Below are 16755 nucleotides of genomic sequence, written 5' to 3'. Positions count from 1 at the left end.
GAATTTGGCCAAGGTTTTATTTGTATTATACAATGTAGCAACGGTTAATTGTGAAAGAATGCTGAAAGCTCACAGTGTAAAACCGGCTTTTGCTACTATGAAACTTCTCACCTGTATTTGCATGATTTACATACGAGTAGATGCCCAGCTCACTTTTATCTGCACTTTCATTTTGTGACATTTGAGAGAATAGAAAGAGCATAAAGCAAAACGTGAAAATGGTCAAACACCCACTTTATCCTGGGAGTAATCCGATAAATCCTGACCTGTTCGTGTCTCTGCTCAGATAATCCGTTCATCCCTGCAATGCAATGCATGAAGTGTGTGTGTGGGAAGGGGTCTATGAGCAAGACTGTTATGTAACTAAGTACAGCTTTGTCTCTGCATGCTTGCCAAATATGAGCTTCAAAGACATTGATTCCATGGTGACAAATCACAACATAAGCCAGCAGCAAATGATGCTAAACACTTGACTGACCTAAACAAAACTAATTAAATCAAACCTACAAACTCTAATAACAAAGGTACTCAAACAATGTTGTCAAGGGGCATGACTAAAGCTATAGGAATAAATGAGACATGACTAATCGGACTTTAACAGAGAATCTAAAGTGCTTTATCTTTATTGATGATGTGTGTGTGTGTGTGTGTGTAGGCTTCTCTTTCAGTTTGTGTTTTGTGCATATTGTCACTTGTGGTGTAGGAGAGACAGGAATAATTTAATCCCATGCTATAGCATATTCACATTATAAAACAGCAGTTGGCTATGTTATTGCAAAGATCAGTCAGCACGGTTGTGTCAGTGCAATTGGCTGATCTTTATCCTCCAGTTTATTGGAAAAATAGGCAGAAGAGTCTGAGCAGGCTCTCTAGAATACATAGTTACTGAACTTCAGAATCTTTTAAAGATTCATTTAAGGTATTAAATGATATCTGAGTACATTAGATCATCGGAAAATTTAGTTCATATGAGACAAGATGGGTTTTAGATTCATTTTCATGTGCTTGTCTGATTTGTTCACAAGCATGGTTATGAAGAGTTTTGCTTTAAGGTTCTCGTCTGATTCACCATTAAATGACAAGATAACAACACATCATCCCATGCCTGTCCCCAATTAGGGACCTGTGCTGGTGTGATTCCATACAATCATACTATATTGGTGCCAAAATGTTCAAAGCATACGATTAAGAGGATTATCCCTGGTGGTTATTTTGTTTGCCACTCCTACACTGCCATGTGCCAGTCAAAGACTATTTCATCAAAACCTTAAGCAATATATATCCCTCTGCTTCACACAGTTTGACACTTTCATATAAACATGTATGTTTGTAATGGAAATTCATACCAGGGAATAAACTAGAGGAATAACAGAAAGTAATCATATTTAAAGTGTCCTTTTCTGCATTCATAGACACATTCAACAGTCATAGCTGTTTATCAGAGCTCATTCTGAACTGTTTTATAGGGATATAGAAATGCAGTCTAAAACAAAAAACATTTTAGTTTTCCAACATTTGCATACCTAATTGTAAGATTATCAGACCTTTCCAAGAACATACACAAAACCTGAAAAATGCTGTGCTTATAGCTATGTGCTGCATATGATCCTCACATTCTTTTAGTCAGCTTTCAAATCTGTTGTAAGGTGCCCATTTGTTTCTTCCACGAGCGGCTCAAGGAACACCAAATGCTTATCAGGGTTGGATTTATCCATCAGCTTCTGGCTTGCAGTTGGTGAAACCCCAAAGATGAATGCCAGAGACTGGCGGTCCTCCCCAAAGTTAGAGATTGTTGGTGAGGTTGGTGGGGCTCTGCAGCAGCCACAGCGACAAGGGGTTAAATAAAGATACACGAGTATGAGCGAGAGAGTGATGGTGCAACTCAGCAGGGTGGTGTATCCTGTGCTGAAAGGCTCTGTTCGCAAACGCTGAGGATCTACAGTTAGGTTCACCTCACGGGTTTCGTTAATCATCCTGACCGTGTCCACAGTTAGGCAGCGGTAGATTCCAGAGTCCCTCAGCTGGACAGATAGGATCTCCAGACTACCATCTTTGTTCAGCCGCAGAGTACCATTCTGAATCAAATAAGTTATGTTGTGTTGGTGAGGAATAACCCAAGAGTAAGAGAGAACCACATTACTGAGTGTACCAGTACAATCTAGTCTGACCTGATCCCCCTCATAGACTATCATGTCAGCCTTGGGGGAGATTAAAGAAATCGTCTTTTCAATAGTACAGTTTTCAAAAATGCAAGGGCTGTTGAGGAAGTTGATGGAAATGAGTGGTTCTCCAAACATCCGGCATGAATATTCGTCCTTAAAATCTCTCACAGCTTCATAACCCTCCTTCTCCCAGTGCCAAAAGATGCGATATGTGGAACAGTCGCATACCAAGCTGTTATTATGGATGAACAAGCCTCTCTGTACAGTCACAGGCAACAGAACAATATCGTCCAGAGGTAGTCGTGATATGCGGTTAGAGGAGAGGTCCAGAGTGACCAGCTTAGGATGGCTGTGATTACGGAAGGAGAAAAAGGGGAAGTCTGTAATCTGGTTGAGGCTCAGGTAAACCTTCTTGAGGTTGCTCAGTCCCATCAGAGCATTGTTCTCCACATGGGTGATGCGGTTGTTGTAGAGTAGTAATTCTTCCAACCCCAGCAGGTCTTGGAAAGGGTGTCTCCCCACCTTCTGCAGTCTGTTGGATGAGAGGTCAAGGTGGTGTAGAGTGCTGGTGTTGTGGAAGGCTGCGGGGCTGAGCAGAGAGATTTGGTTATGAGACATGCACAAAAAATTCAGTCTGGCCAGTCCATGGAAGGTGCCTGGTGCCAGCCATTTGAGCCTATTATGGCTGAGGTCCAGGATGGAAGTGGTGGGGGGTAATATAGAAGGAAATCTCTCCATACCCACAGAACCACAGTTTACAATGTCCGAGGTACACAGGCACCCTGGAGGGCAGTTAGCGTCAGACAAGTGGAACCAGAAAGCAGTCAGAACTAACCAAGCTGTAGAGGTCATTATGCTTCCACGGACCAATAATACAATAGAGAATCTAGAATCTTGGATGAACAAAATTTTTTTTAATCTATGTATGTCCCAGATTGCGATATTTCCAAATGGCAATCCCAATATGCATAATACAATATGTAATATGCACTTTTAGACCAGAATAATATATACTTAGCAGTACTCACAAAATACAGTCAAAGTGAGGTTCATACAGTCACGTTTTGGTTGCTCCACTGTTCATTTCTTATTAATATTTAAAAAAAAAAAAAAAAAAGAGTTAAAGATTATTCTGATCCAAATCAGTCACTGTCCACAGAGTAGTCCTCTTCAGCTTGTGTTCCATATGAGACACATATCCATCTTCTAAATTAATATACAGAGCAGTAAAACATGTACTAATCTCTGAACCCAGCTTTGTCTCCCTCCTGCTGAATCCAAATAATCTCTCTCTCTCTCTCTCTCTTTCTCTCTCTCTCTCTCTCCCCCTCTGTGTGTGTGTGTGTGTATTTGCTTTAATCCCTTCTGGCATTGTTCCTCTTTATATCTTCACATCCATTTCACTTACAGTCTACACACTTTCACCCTTTCCCTCACTGCTTCTTTCTCCTGAAGAACTGTTTCCTGAGGTTTCATAGATCATCTTTGTTCCCCCCCCCCCCCCTAAACTATCCTGACAGCTTTGGTACATGATGAGGAGAAATGTGTCTGTATAACATACACTGAATTTTTAGCATCAACTCCCACCCATTTCCTCCTGTTCCTGAGTAGTTGGCAGATGTTTGGAGTGTCGGTCATGCTAGCCTGAGGTTCTTATTGCTGTCACAGCACATCAGTATTGCATTGATTGAATTTTATCATGCGCCACTGGCACAGCATAACACCTCCAGAGAACCAGAGATGCTCTGAATATTATTTTTGAGACTTGCACTGGTAGGTGGCTATTGGTACAAAATTTTTAAAAAATTTAATCTGAATTAGATTTTGCATTCAGTGGTCGTTCAGAGGTCACAACATTTGTAAAGTAATAAACAGGGAAATTAAATTGCAATGCTGGTTTTGATTATGATAGCCATTTTTTAAAGGTGGCCAGAAGCATAAGAACTGGTTGGAAGGTTGATGAGGTGGTTGGGTGGGGCAAAACAAATATTAGAACAGAATATGTGTCTCCACCTCCAATAAAATTACATATGATATTGTTTGTGATATTTGTGGTGATTTTGTGTTGACCCTGAAGCAGTGAGGCGGCAATGCTTCTTGCTGCACCATCGTGCCATCGTTGTATATGTTTAAGATTTTACAAAGAATGAGTTATTATAATGACAGATACATGTATAAAGCCTCAACTGACTTTTGCATATGCCCCTATATATCTTTGTCTCTTTGTATCTTTTTGCAATTCATTGTTTATTTCACTTTTGGATGTAATACACTAATAAATGTTCATTAATTAATTGTGGTTGCTATTCGGCAGGACAGTTTGAAAAGTCAAAGTCAAATTGTAATCTGACACACCTATCAGGATAATTTAATTGATTTAGACAGAATTAAAGTGCAAGAGATGTTTACCCTGGCAATTTTTTATTATTACTTTTTTTTTTAAATCAAAGGAATCAAGTTTTTGGGACATTTGTGGAACAGGAAGGAAATAATTCATTCCTGTAAAACCCTGAAATAATGAAAGTCTAAATAAAGGGCATTTGTTGAGGCAGTCAGTAAACAGTACAAGGAAACGTGTCAAAATTCCTGCCTGCAGTAATTGTACATACAATACAGATGCAATAGATGGAAATTAGGTTGAAAAGGGTTGGAGTAGTCCTTTAAGAACATGTGCATGTATACATGGTTTACATAAAATGCCTGAACATCTTTATCTGTATTGCAGTTACATATTTTTTAAACCTAGTTATTTATTGGTGGTTGATATGAAGACTTTATTTAGTGACGTCTGCCATCTAGTGGTCATCACTGTTTGGTGAGAGCAGATGGTTTCGGGCAGAGCATGTACACGTCACTAATGATGACCATATGTTGGAGAAAGAAATCAATGTGTCACTATTAACATGAAAGAGAATAATAGAGTTGTTACTGAAATCATAGATGGTGATAGGATGAACTTGTTGTATAGTGAAATGTTTGATCATAGATGGTGATCTTGACTAAATCATCATAGATGGTAAATCTTGACTAAATCAAAATAAAATGAATTCGAATCATGCAACCTTTAACCTTTTACAGAATGCATTCATGCCTTTGGATGGAAAGGGAGAAAAGATTTATAAAGATAGATGTCTTTGAATAAAATAATAGTTTAATGGTGGATAATACTAGAAGAATACTAAAGAATAAAAAATAAAAGGCTTTAATGGACCATTCAGGGATCAGTTGAGAATTTAATGAGTGGTTGATCGGTTCATCACTCTTGCAGTTGCCACAAATGTCTTAATGAATAGTTCATCCAAAAGCGATGCTAAGAATAAAAGAAAGTCATCAAGGACCATGATGTAATTATATGTGAATTATATTATGCTTAATGAACCCATTAATTGTTAGATTACACTGCCCCCCCCCCCCCAAAAAAACAAAAAAAAACAAAAACAAAACTGTAGCATGTTTTAGTTTCCAGAGTTGCTCTATTTAAATGAGAATTAACATAGAATTATTTCTCATGGTTTTAAACCAACATTCAGAAACCAGCTGGGGAAATATAAGTACACACTTCCTACTTCCATAGTCATTAAGAGAGTAATTAGCAGCCAGGTGTTACTAATGTTACTAAACTAACAAGATTAGTTAAAGATCAGGAAGTGTGACTATCTCTATAAAGGCTAAACTTTTGGCAATTTGGTGTTCTGGAGCACTCAAGTGTGTTTCTACATAAGGCCAAGAAGAAAAGACATCAGCCATGACCTCAGAGAAGCAATTGCTGCTACTCACCAATCTGGGAAGGGTTATAAGGCCATCTCCAAACAACTTGAAAATTCAACATTTTACAGTGAGAAGGATTGTTTACAAGAACCTTCAAGACAGTTGATATGGAATCTTTTCATTAATCAAAATATAATCCAATTATGTGTAATCAATTTATAAGCTATGAAAAAGTACTCATGTGTGTTAATAAAAGAACATGTTAATCTACTATTACTGTTATTGTTGTTGAGACTTAAATATAAACAATTGTGATTATATATTTAAACAAACTGGCTACTCTTGCATAACCATTAAAAAAGAGTAAGAGACAATGTGTTATGGTTTAGAAAAATTCATGGAGAGCCCCACCTGAAGAGATAAGTGTTTTGAAACTGTATAAAAGAGCGTTCAGAAATTGAGTCTGGTAGTTATTCCATGGACTAACTTAACTTTGTTACCTTGTTAATAAAGTCCTCCTTTTTGGCATCAAAACACTGGGACTCTGAGAGTGTTTTTTTTGTTGAGAATATTTTGCTGGAGAGATTCTGACACCTTTACAGTTGTCTAAAACTGTGTCTATGGCTAGACAGAATATTATTATGTACATTTAAATTAGAGATGCGCCGATACTAAATTTCTCAGCCGATACCGATATCTGATTATTCAGAGTGATATCAGCCGATACTGATAGTTCTGCCTTTTATGCCTTCTTTTAAATTAATAGTAATTAATTCCACAATTCTGAAAGAAATGCATATAAAAACTTTATTATCTCCATTTCAACAAGTCGTTTCACAGTAACTGGTCTCATAAACAGAAAACACATTGCTCTAATTAACATTAACACATGAACTAAATTCTGAAGATTAAAGTAAGATTTCTTAACTTATTGAATGTTATTAATTCATATTAACAGAATTAATTGACTGAATTCTAAAAAACCTCCTGTTAGTCTCACATTCACTCACCACAAACAAAAGCATTTCTACTTCATCAGTGAACATCAAACTGGTAATATATATTTAAACGTTTTAAAAATGAAAATTATGAACTATATAGATATGAACTATATAGATATGAGCTATACTCCACTCCAAATATATTTTTTCTGTGCAATAAATCCTTTTTTCAACTCATCTTCATTTAAATCTTTCAGCGGTGTACTGGCGCTTTAATTTTAATTTTCCACGCTGAAACTCCCGCTTCACTGCTGCAGCGTCCGGTGTAAAACTTTAGCGGTGCAGAGATTACAGAGCTTACAAACTGCAGTTTTGTCATCATTCCACACAAGAGACATCTTTTTTACACACAGCATGAAATTGATGTGTTTATCCACCCTCTGTTGATTGCCAGGATATAATCGGCCTTGATCATCGGATGTTTTTAAACTAACAGCCAACGGCAGATAGCGTGGAAATTGCCTTAATCGGCCGATACCGGTTATCGGCCGATACATCGGTGCATCTCTAATTTAAATATTGGAAATAAATCTATAGTAAAGGGTTCCTGGCTGCAAAGTGTTTGGGAACCCCTGCCATAAACCATGCATTCCAAAAACATTTCTTAGATAGAAATTGAGGCCCAAAACCAGTTCTGTATTCTTTTCAATGTTTCCACCTCTATCTGTATGGCAGTAGAAATGACCTATGACAGAAATAATATAAAATGTAATGTGTTTCACCTGAGACATATAGTTCACCTTGTACTCCAACATAATTGTATTTTTCGCAATACAATACAACAGTGTTTCCTTGCAGTGTTTTCATTACATCATCTTTCTCTCTCTCACTCTCTCCCTCTCTCTCTCCATCTCACTCTCTCATTGCGCATGTGCGAGCGTTTATTGAGTGAGTGGAGCATGTGGTGAGTCTGAGTATGTTTTCTTTCTAGCTTTTTTGTGTGTTTTTTTTTATGATTTTTTTGTGTGTTACTTGCTGGAAAAGAGTAGTTTTTTTTTGTTAAAGATAGTTCTCAAGGTGTTAGGAGTTGTGATAGTCTAACTCAGCATCATGGAATTAAATTTTGTCAACTGGGGAAAAAAGTGAGGCCCTTTTAATAGGTGAAAGGAACAAATTTACCTGGAGGTTTAATCTGGAAGAAAGGTGGATTAAAATACCTTGGAATTTTTTTTTTTTTTTTTTTTTTTAGGTAATACTGATTATATGATTGAAAAAAATCAAAGGACATTTACAAAAGTGGAAATGGCTACTTCCCCAACCGTCTTATAAAGGTTGTACACTTATAATCAATAATCTGGTGGGATCCTCTCTATGGCATAAACTTGCCTGTCTAGAGCCGCCTGTTGGACTTTTACCAAAGCTTCAAGGAGAGTGGGTTCATTTTTTCTGGGCCAATTTGCACTGGACCCCTCAAATTGTTCTTTTCCTGCCAAGAGATGAAGGGGGTCAAGGTTTGGTTAATCTTGTCAGCAGAGGAGCAATTTATCATCTATAGTTCATTCAGAGTACTCATAGTCTAGTGTGGAAGCCACTAGCACAAAGCATTTTAAGTGGGGTGAACGGATTGGGACTCCATGCTGCTGCTGTTCTTAATGGATCATAATTTTCTGGATTTTACTGGATTACCCTCTTTTTATAAAAGTCATTTTAAAGTGTGGAGACTTTTTAAACGTCAGTGGACAGAGTAGGCTACATCTCTTTTTTGGTTACTTGAGGAGCCTGTGGTTTTTGGGGGTCACTTTGATGTGTCAGGAGATGGCATTCCAGGGCTAACGGACTTGTGTCAAAGAAATTGCTACAATTGGAAGATATTGTCGACAAAGCAGGACCTGGACTAAAAAAAAGCAGAAACTGTAGCTGCACATCTGGGGATAGATCAGTGAGATTTGCTAGAAAATGTCTAGACAAACTGGATGGGATTTTAAACTCCACAGAAAAAGCTCTACTCGGGAGATACAGTATGGGTCATATTTCCCCTGATGCTAATGACTTTTTCCCAGACATCACAATTATACCTGATCTTGAAAATTCCATTTACAATAGTCTACTGTTGTGTTTGAATAAAATTGAATGTTGATTTTTGTACAGTTAAAGGAAAGGTGCTATACAGATGCATTGTGAAGATAATTAAACATACGTTAAAAGACAGAGCTGATGTGGTGTGGAGAGACAAAACGGGAGTGGTAGAGGAAATTAAACCAGAATGGAGAGTACAAACCACCATTGACTAAAAGGGCAGGTGATCTTCAGTGGAGAATTTTGCATGGTGCCATAGCTGCTAACGCTTTGTGACAAAAAATTAATCCCATTATAAATGATAATTGTCCTTTCTGTTCAAAGAGAGAAACAATATTCCATTGTTTTATAAATTGTGACAGACTTTCTCCACTCTTTGATCTCCTAGACTTTTTCATTATTAGGGATTTTTTTTTTTTTTTTTTTTTTCAAAGCAATGTTTTCTACTGGGTTTTAAATATAATGGACTAAAGAAATGTAAGTGTCAATCAATTAACTTTATTGTTGGTCAAGCCAAACTTGTCATTTAGATTACCAGAAGAAATTAAATAGAACAGAGAAATGAACAGCACATTGTAGCAGTTTTTAAGAATATGTTCAAATGAAGAATTCTTGATGATTTCAATTATTACAAACTGATGAATGCAATCAATGTTTTTAAGATTGAATGGTGTTGTGATGCTGGTATGTGTTCTGTACTTAATGATGAGTTGTTTTTTTATACGTGAATTAAGGTAGTTAAAATTATGTAGTGTTTTATTTTTTTAAATAACTGTTTTTAATAAACTGCTTGTAAAACTCTCTCTCTCTCTCTCTCTCTCTCTCTCTCTCTCTCTCTCTCTCTCTCTCTCTCTGTTTCAGTCAGTCTCTAAGTTTCATTCAGCTATGTTGAATTCCTTTTCCTTTTTCTGATGATGGCCTGCTGGAGCAATTTGAGCTTTGTCATTACAGCCTAAATGAGGTACTGTGGCATAATTAGCTTGCAGTTGGAGTTTCGGCAGTCTTGCTTACAGCATAGAGAAATGTGTTGTGCTTCTGTTTCTGCTTAGTGACTTGAGGACAAATAAGAAGGTTTATGTTCATGCTCAATTTCCAAGAATAGTGATTGCCATTCTTCTTACCCTCATTAGCATGTCTGCAAATCTGATTATTTCACTAAGTTGTTCTCATTGCTTGATATTGTATAAACTTGTGAATATAGGTATCAAAGCACAACTGAATTGAGTGTGGTTACAAGTAATTGGGAAGTAAAGTCTTGATCCTTCCAGGAATGTTTTGATGGCACAAAAAATGTGCACTCTCTTGGTAATATGTTCTTTTTGTTACAGCGAACAAATTACTTAAATGGATTGACCAAGTGCATGCAGCGTTGTAGGTACAGCGAGCCAATTAATCTTGATGTGTCTTAGTCTCTGTGGTACTTCTGCATTAAAATACTGCTTGGAGATCATTGATGTCAATATATATCTGAATCATCTTAAAACCAGAATTGGTCTCTATGGACTTTTTTTGTACAGGCAGTAAACCAGACTCATAATAAAACTACCCTGGAGCTGTCACCTTGTCATTCCAATGTTAATTAGAGAAACGTTTTTCTAAGGCACCACGACCCTGACCAAGTTAACATTATTGCTGATGAGGAAAGAATAAATGAATGAATGAATGAATTAAGCTCTATAATTAGACCACAGTTTTTATCTTTATATATGGTGCCAATAGGTCAGAGATGTGTGGGTGTGTGTGTGTGGGTGTGTGTGTGTGTATATATATATGGATTGGGACTCCATGCTGCTGCTGTTCTTAATGGATCATAATTTTCTGGATTTTACTGGATTACCCTCTTTTTATAAAAGTCATTTTAAAGTGTGGAGACTTTTTAAACGTCAGTGGACAGAGTAGGCTACATCTCTTTTTTGGTTACTTGAGGAGCCTGTGGTTTTTGGGGGTCACTTTGATGTGTCAGGAGATGGCATTCCAGGGCTAACGGACTTGTGTCAAAGAAATTGCTACAATTGGAAGATATTGTCGACAAAGCAGGACCTGGACTAAAAAAAAGCAGAAACTGTAGCTGCACATCTGGGGATAGATCAGTGAGATTTGCTAGAAAATGTCTAGACAAACTGGATGGGATTTTAAACTCCACAGAAAAAGCTCTACTCGGGAGATACAGTATGGGTCATATTTCCCCTGATGCTAATGACTTTTTCCCAGACATCACAATTATACCTGATCTTGAAAATTCCATTTACAATAGTCTGCTGTTGTGTTTGAATAAAATTGAATGTTGATTTTTGTACAGTTAAAGGAAAGGTGCTATACAGATGCATTGTGAAGATAATTAAACATACGTTAAAAGACAGAGCTGATGTGGTGTGGAGAGACAAAACGGGAGTGGTAGAGGAAATTAAACCAGAATGGAGAGTACAAACCACCATTGACTAAAAGGGCAGGTGATCTTCAGTGGAGAATTTTGCATGGTGCCATAGCTGCTAACGCTTTGTGACAAAAAATTAATCCCATTATAAATGATAATTGTCCTTTCTGTTCAAAGAGAGAAACAATATTCCATTGTTTTATAAATTGTGACAGACTTTCTCCACTCTTTGATCTCCTAGACTTTTTCATTATTAGGGATTTTTTTTTTTTTTTTTTTTTTTTCAAAGCAATGTTTTCTACTGGGTTTTAAATATAATGGACTAAAGAAATGTAAGTGTCAATCAATTAACTTTATTGTTGGTCAAGCCAAACTTGTCATTTAGATTACCAGAAGAAATTAAATAGAACAGAGAAATGAACAGCACATTGTAGCAGTTTTTAAGAATATGTTCAAATGAAGAATTCTTGATGATTTCAATTATTACAAACTGATGAATGCAATCAATGTTTTTAAGATTGAATGGTGTTGTGATGCTGGTATGTGTTCTGTACTTAATGATGAGTTGTTTTTTTATACGTGAATTAAGGTAGTTAAAATTATGTAGTGTTTTATTTTTTTAAATAACTGTTTTTAATAAACTGCTTGTAAAACTCTCTCTCTCTCTCTCTCTCTCTCTCTCTCTCTCTGTTTCAGTCAGTCTCTAAGTTTCATTCAGCTATGTTGAATTCCTTTTCCTTTTTCTGATGATGGCCTGCTGGAGCAATTTGAGCTTTGTCATTACAGCCTAAATGAGGTACTGTGGCATAATTAGCTTGCAGTTGGAGTTTCGGCAGTCTTGCTTACAGCATAGAGAAATGTGTTGTGCTTCTGTTTCTGCTTAGTGACTTGAGGACAAATAAGAAGGTTTATGTTCATGCTCAATTTCCAAGAATAGTGATTGCCATTCTTCTTACCCTCATTAGCATGTCTGCAAATCTGATTATTTCACTAAGTTGTTCTCATTGCTTGATATTGTATAAACTTGTGAATATAGGTATCAAAGCACAACTGAATTGAGTGTGGTTACAAGTAATTGGGAAGTAAAGTCTTGATCCTTCCAGGAATGTTTTGATGGCACAAAAAATGTGCACTCTCTTGGTAATATGTTCTTTTTGTTACAGCGAACAAATTACTTAAATGGATTGACCAAGTGCATGCAGCGTTGTAGGTACAGCGAGCCAATTAATCTTGATGTGTCTTAGTCTCTGTGGTACTTCTGCATTAAAATACTGCTTGGAGATCATTGATGTCAATATATATCTGAATCATCTTAAAACCAGAATTGGTCTCTATGGACTTTTTTTGTACAGGCAGTAAACCAGACTCATAATAAAACTACCCTGGAGCTGTCACCTTGTCATTCCAATGTTAATTAGAGAAACGTTTTTCTAAGGCACCACGACCCTGACCAAGTTAACATTATTGCTGATGAGGAAAGAATAAATGAATGAATGAATGAATTAAGCTCTATAATTAGACCACAGTTTTTATCTTTATATATGGTGCCAATAGGTCAGAGATGTGTGGGTGTGTGTGTGTGGGTGTGTGTGTGTATATATATATATATATATATATATATATATATATATATATATATATATATATATATATATATATATATATATATATATATATATATAATGTGTGTGTGTCAGGTAACTGTAGTTCAATGAAGAATGAAGTTAAATAAATAACTGGTGGATAGTTTTGCTGTGGGGAAATTTTGCTGCCATGGTTTGGATCCACTTGTCCCCTTACAGAGAAGACTCATGGCAAATCAATACAAAGTTTTTCTGTCTGATCACCTTTATCCTATGAATATGATTAAACATTTCTATCCTGATAGGAGTGGTCTCTTCCATGATGACAGTGCTCCCATCCACAAGGTATGAGGGCTTACAGAATGTTTTGATGAGGATGAAAATGATAAGATATATCATATGGTCTGACTAGTCCTCAACCCAGTTGAACAGTTGTGGGGATTTTGTAATGATTTCTTACACAGTATATTCCACCACCATCATCAAAACAGGAACTAAGGGAAAATGTATCTACTGGATAAATGATGTTCATCATTTATTTTGGATGGCTTTGATGTGAATCGATGCCAAGGTGCACTGAAGATGCTCTGGCAGTTCTTGATACTTCCTAAAACATTTTATGTTGTTTTTTTCCCCTCTAAATTTTCATCTTGTCCAGTACAGTCTTATGAAGCCTTAGGCTTATGTCTGAGTGATTCAATTACCATGGGTATGAATATAGGAAAATATTTTACCTCACATTACATTCAAGTGTTGATTTTAGAAAAGATGTCTTGTTTTAAAGTGTGACATGATTCTTCCTACCTTGAACATGCTACTAGCGAGCTAATTTACCAAAGTTAATGTTGCCTCCACCTGCATTTTGGAATAAAAATCATTTGACATGTGCTTCACAGAAAAATTCCTCCTGAAGGCTATAATATTTTAAAAGTTGAAAAAGGTTTGAAACATTTTAAACACCAAATCTTCTCCCTTTTCACATGATTACAAATGAATGATGTTACATACATAATATGGCCACTAATTTGTGGACACCTGACCAACACACCCATATGTGGCTCTTCCCCAAACTGTAACCACAAAGTTAGAAGCACACAGTTGTATAGAATGTCTTTGTATAGTGTAGCATTACAATTGCCTTCACTGGAACTAAGAGGCCCAAACATGTTCCAGCATGATAATGTGCCTGTGCACAAACCGAGGTCCATGAGGACATGGTTTTCCAAGGTTGGTATGGAAGAACTCGAGTGGCCTGCAGACAGCCCTGACATCAACCCCTCTGAACACCTTTGGAATGAACTGGAACACCAACTGTGCGCCAGACCACCTCATTTGACATCAGTGCCTGATCTCACTAAATGTTCTTGTGGCTGAATGAGAAAAAATCCCCACAGCCATGCTCCAAAATCTTGTGAAAAGCCTTCCCAGAAGAGTGGGGGTTAATATAACAGCAATAGGGAGACTAAATCTGGAATGGGATGTTCAACGATCACATATGGTTGTGATGGTCAGGTGTCCACAAACTTTTGGCCATATAGTGTATGTACTGTAGCTTCTAACCTTTGGGATATACATGGTAGCATCCAAGTAGCAGCAGAAATAGAAAGTGACTGCAAGAGATTTGAGGTACACTAGCCAAATTCATCTTTTCTCAGCAAGACGAAAATGAGCATTTAATTCGGCAATTACCAGTTTCATTAGTCTTTCATTTCATAAGTGTGGAGCACATGTGCTGAGTGAGAACAGAAGGTGAGACATCTGGCAGCTAGCCCTGTTAGTCCAACAAATCTTTTCATGCGAACTAGGTTCAAAAATTGTTACTACAATTATGGGATTGCACAGCTCAGGACAGAGATACAACTTTATAATTAAATTCATCCCCAAATGTGTGCATGGGAAAGAGGCAAGAATTTACACTTGACTTAACAGCAATTCTTCAGTCCAGAGTACATAACTGTTCACATTATAATTGTTATTAAGCAGTGAGTGAAATCTGTTAAACTTTTATTCATACATTATTGTGAAAACATATAACAAAAAATGATTAAAAATCTATTAAGCTGGTTACTTAAATAAACTGTAAAGGTATCAGTCACACTGTAAGAAAAAAAAATGTTTATCAAGGTACAAAATATGTAAATGTAGTGTCAAAAGTCCTCATTAAAATTCAAATATGCAACTAAGATTGAGTTTTGAAGGGGCACTACACTGACTTTCCTATGTGAAAATTCCATACATTTTTAAACATTACCAACCCAACAAGAAGAAGTCGCTGAAAGATACTATTGAGTAGAGATGGCCTATATGGCAAAAATATCAAATCACAATACTTGAAGACATTTCTCCAACATACAGTATCTTATACAACAATTAGTTCCAGTCCACTAATTTGGTAAATGGCGCACTTATATAGCGCTTTTATCCAAGGCGCTTTACACTGTGTCTCATTCACCCATTCACACACCAATGGTAGCAGAGCTGCCATGCAAGGCACTAACTTGCCATCAGGAGCAACTTGGGGTTCAGTGTCTTGCCCAAGGACACTTAGGCATGTGGAGTCATGTGGGTCGGGAATCGAACCGCCAACCCTACAATTAGTGGACAACCCGCTCTACCACCTGAGCCACAGCCACCCAATCAGCCACAGCCGCCCAATCAATCAATTTGATTGATCAAGTGGCAGTCCAAGAGTATATTTCCTATAACCGCACTGGGAAGATTCACTGTGTGTATCACTCTGTAAAATTCCACTTCCTAGTTTCACAGTTACTACAGTAGTGTTAGTAACATCAGCAGACAGGGCAAATGATACTTTTCGTGAATATAATTTTTGGCTTAAAATGTGTAAGATTGTCACTTGAATGTGAAAATTAAGAAGGGACACCAATTTCACCAGAAGCACCTTTACCAGAAATGTACAAATGAATGTGGGCTAGCTAGCCTCTGTGCTATAAAGTGAGGTTGGCATCTTTAGGATCTGCTTATCCTACACAGGGTCACGGGGGAGCCTGGAGCCTATACCAGGGAACTCAGGGCAGAAGGCAGGGAACACCCTGGATGGGTGCCAACCCATCACAGGGCACAATCACACACATATTCACCCACCCTACAACGCATGTCTTTGGACTGGGGGAGGAAACTCCTAAAGCAAGGGGAGAACATTCAAACTCTGTGCGATATTCAGGATAAACTCACTCCTGCTTGTGCGATATTGCTTATATGTGCATCATGATATACACTCAGCAAAAAACAGAAATGTCCCTTTTTCAGGAGTCTGTATTTTAAAGATAATTTTGTAAAATCTAGTTAAGCTTTACAGATCTTTATTGGAAAGAGTTTAAACAATGTTTTTCATGCTTATTCATGAACCATACACAATTATTGCACATGCACCTATAGAACAGTCCTTAACACACGAACAGTTTACAGGTGGTAGACAATTACGCTCACAGTTACAATAACTTAAGACACTAAAGAGACCTTTCTACTGACTCTGAAAAACACCAGATGAAAGATGCCTAGGGTTCCTGCTCACCTGCATGAACATGCCATAGACCTGCTGCAGGGAGGCATGAGGACTGCAGATGTGTCCAGAGCAATAAACTGCAATGTCTGTAATGTAAGATGCCTAAGACAGTGCTACAAGGAGACAAGAAGGACAGCTGATCATCCTCGCAGTGGAAAATTACATGTAACCACGTGTCCCCCCCAGACATGATTGAGAACTTACAAATGCCTTGGTGGAAGAGTGGAGTAACATCACACAACAAGAACTGACAAATCTGGTGCAGTCCAAGAGGATGAGATGCACTGTAGCACTTAAAGCAGCTGGAGGACTGTTACTTTTAATATTGACCCCCTCATTGTTCAGGGTCTCATTATTCCATTTCTGTTCTTCTAAGTCTAAGTCT

At 37.3% G+C, this 16755-nt stretch overlaps 1 protein-coding gene across 1 annotated transcript; it reads right to left on the bottom strand.

Annotated features, from left to right (window-relative positions):
* Window positions 1–759: 759 nt before the first annotated feature.
* On the bottom strand, window positions 760–3646 carry LOC128619352 (amphoterin-induced protein 3). Its single transcript, XM_053643497.1, has one exon. It carries the CDS (start codon window positions 3012–3014, stop codon window positions 1620–1622), a length of 1395 nt encoding a protein of 464 aa, XP_053499472.1. The 5' UTR covers window positions 3015–3646; the 3' UTR covers window positions 760–1619.
* Between the last annotated feature and the right edge of the window lie 13109 nt (window positions 3647–16755).

Source organism: Ictalurus furcatus, chromosome 15 (genome assembly GCF_023375685.1).
Source record: "Ictalurus furcatus strain D&B chromosome 15, Billie_1.0, whole genome shotgun sequence".
In the NCBI taxonomy this organism is placed as follows: Eukaryota; Metazoa; Chordata; class Actinopteri; order Siluriformes; family Ictaluridae; genus Ictalurus; species Ictalurus furcatus.
The sequence above is the reverse complement of the archived record's forward strand: the minus strand, read 5'-3'. Positions and strand labels throughout refer to the sequence as shown.

Coding starts and splice junctions, on each gene's coding strand:
- LOC128619352 (XM_053643497.1), bottom strand. CDS start 3,014: ATGACCTCTACAGCTTGGTTAGTTCTGACTGCTTTCTGGTTCCACTTG.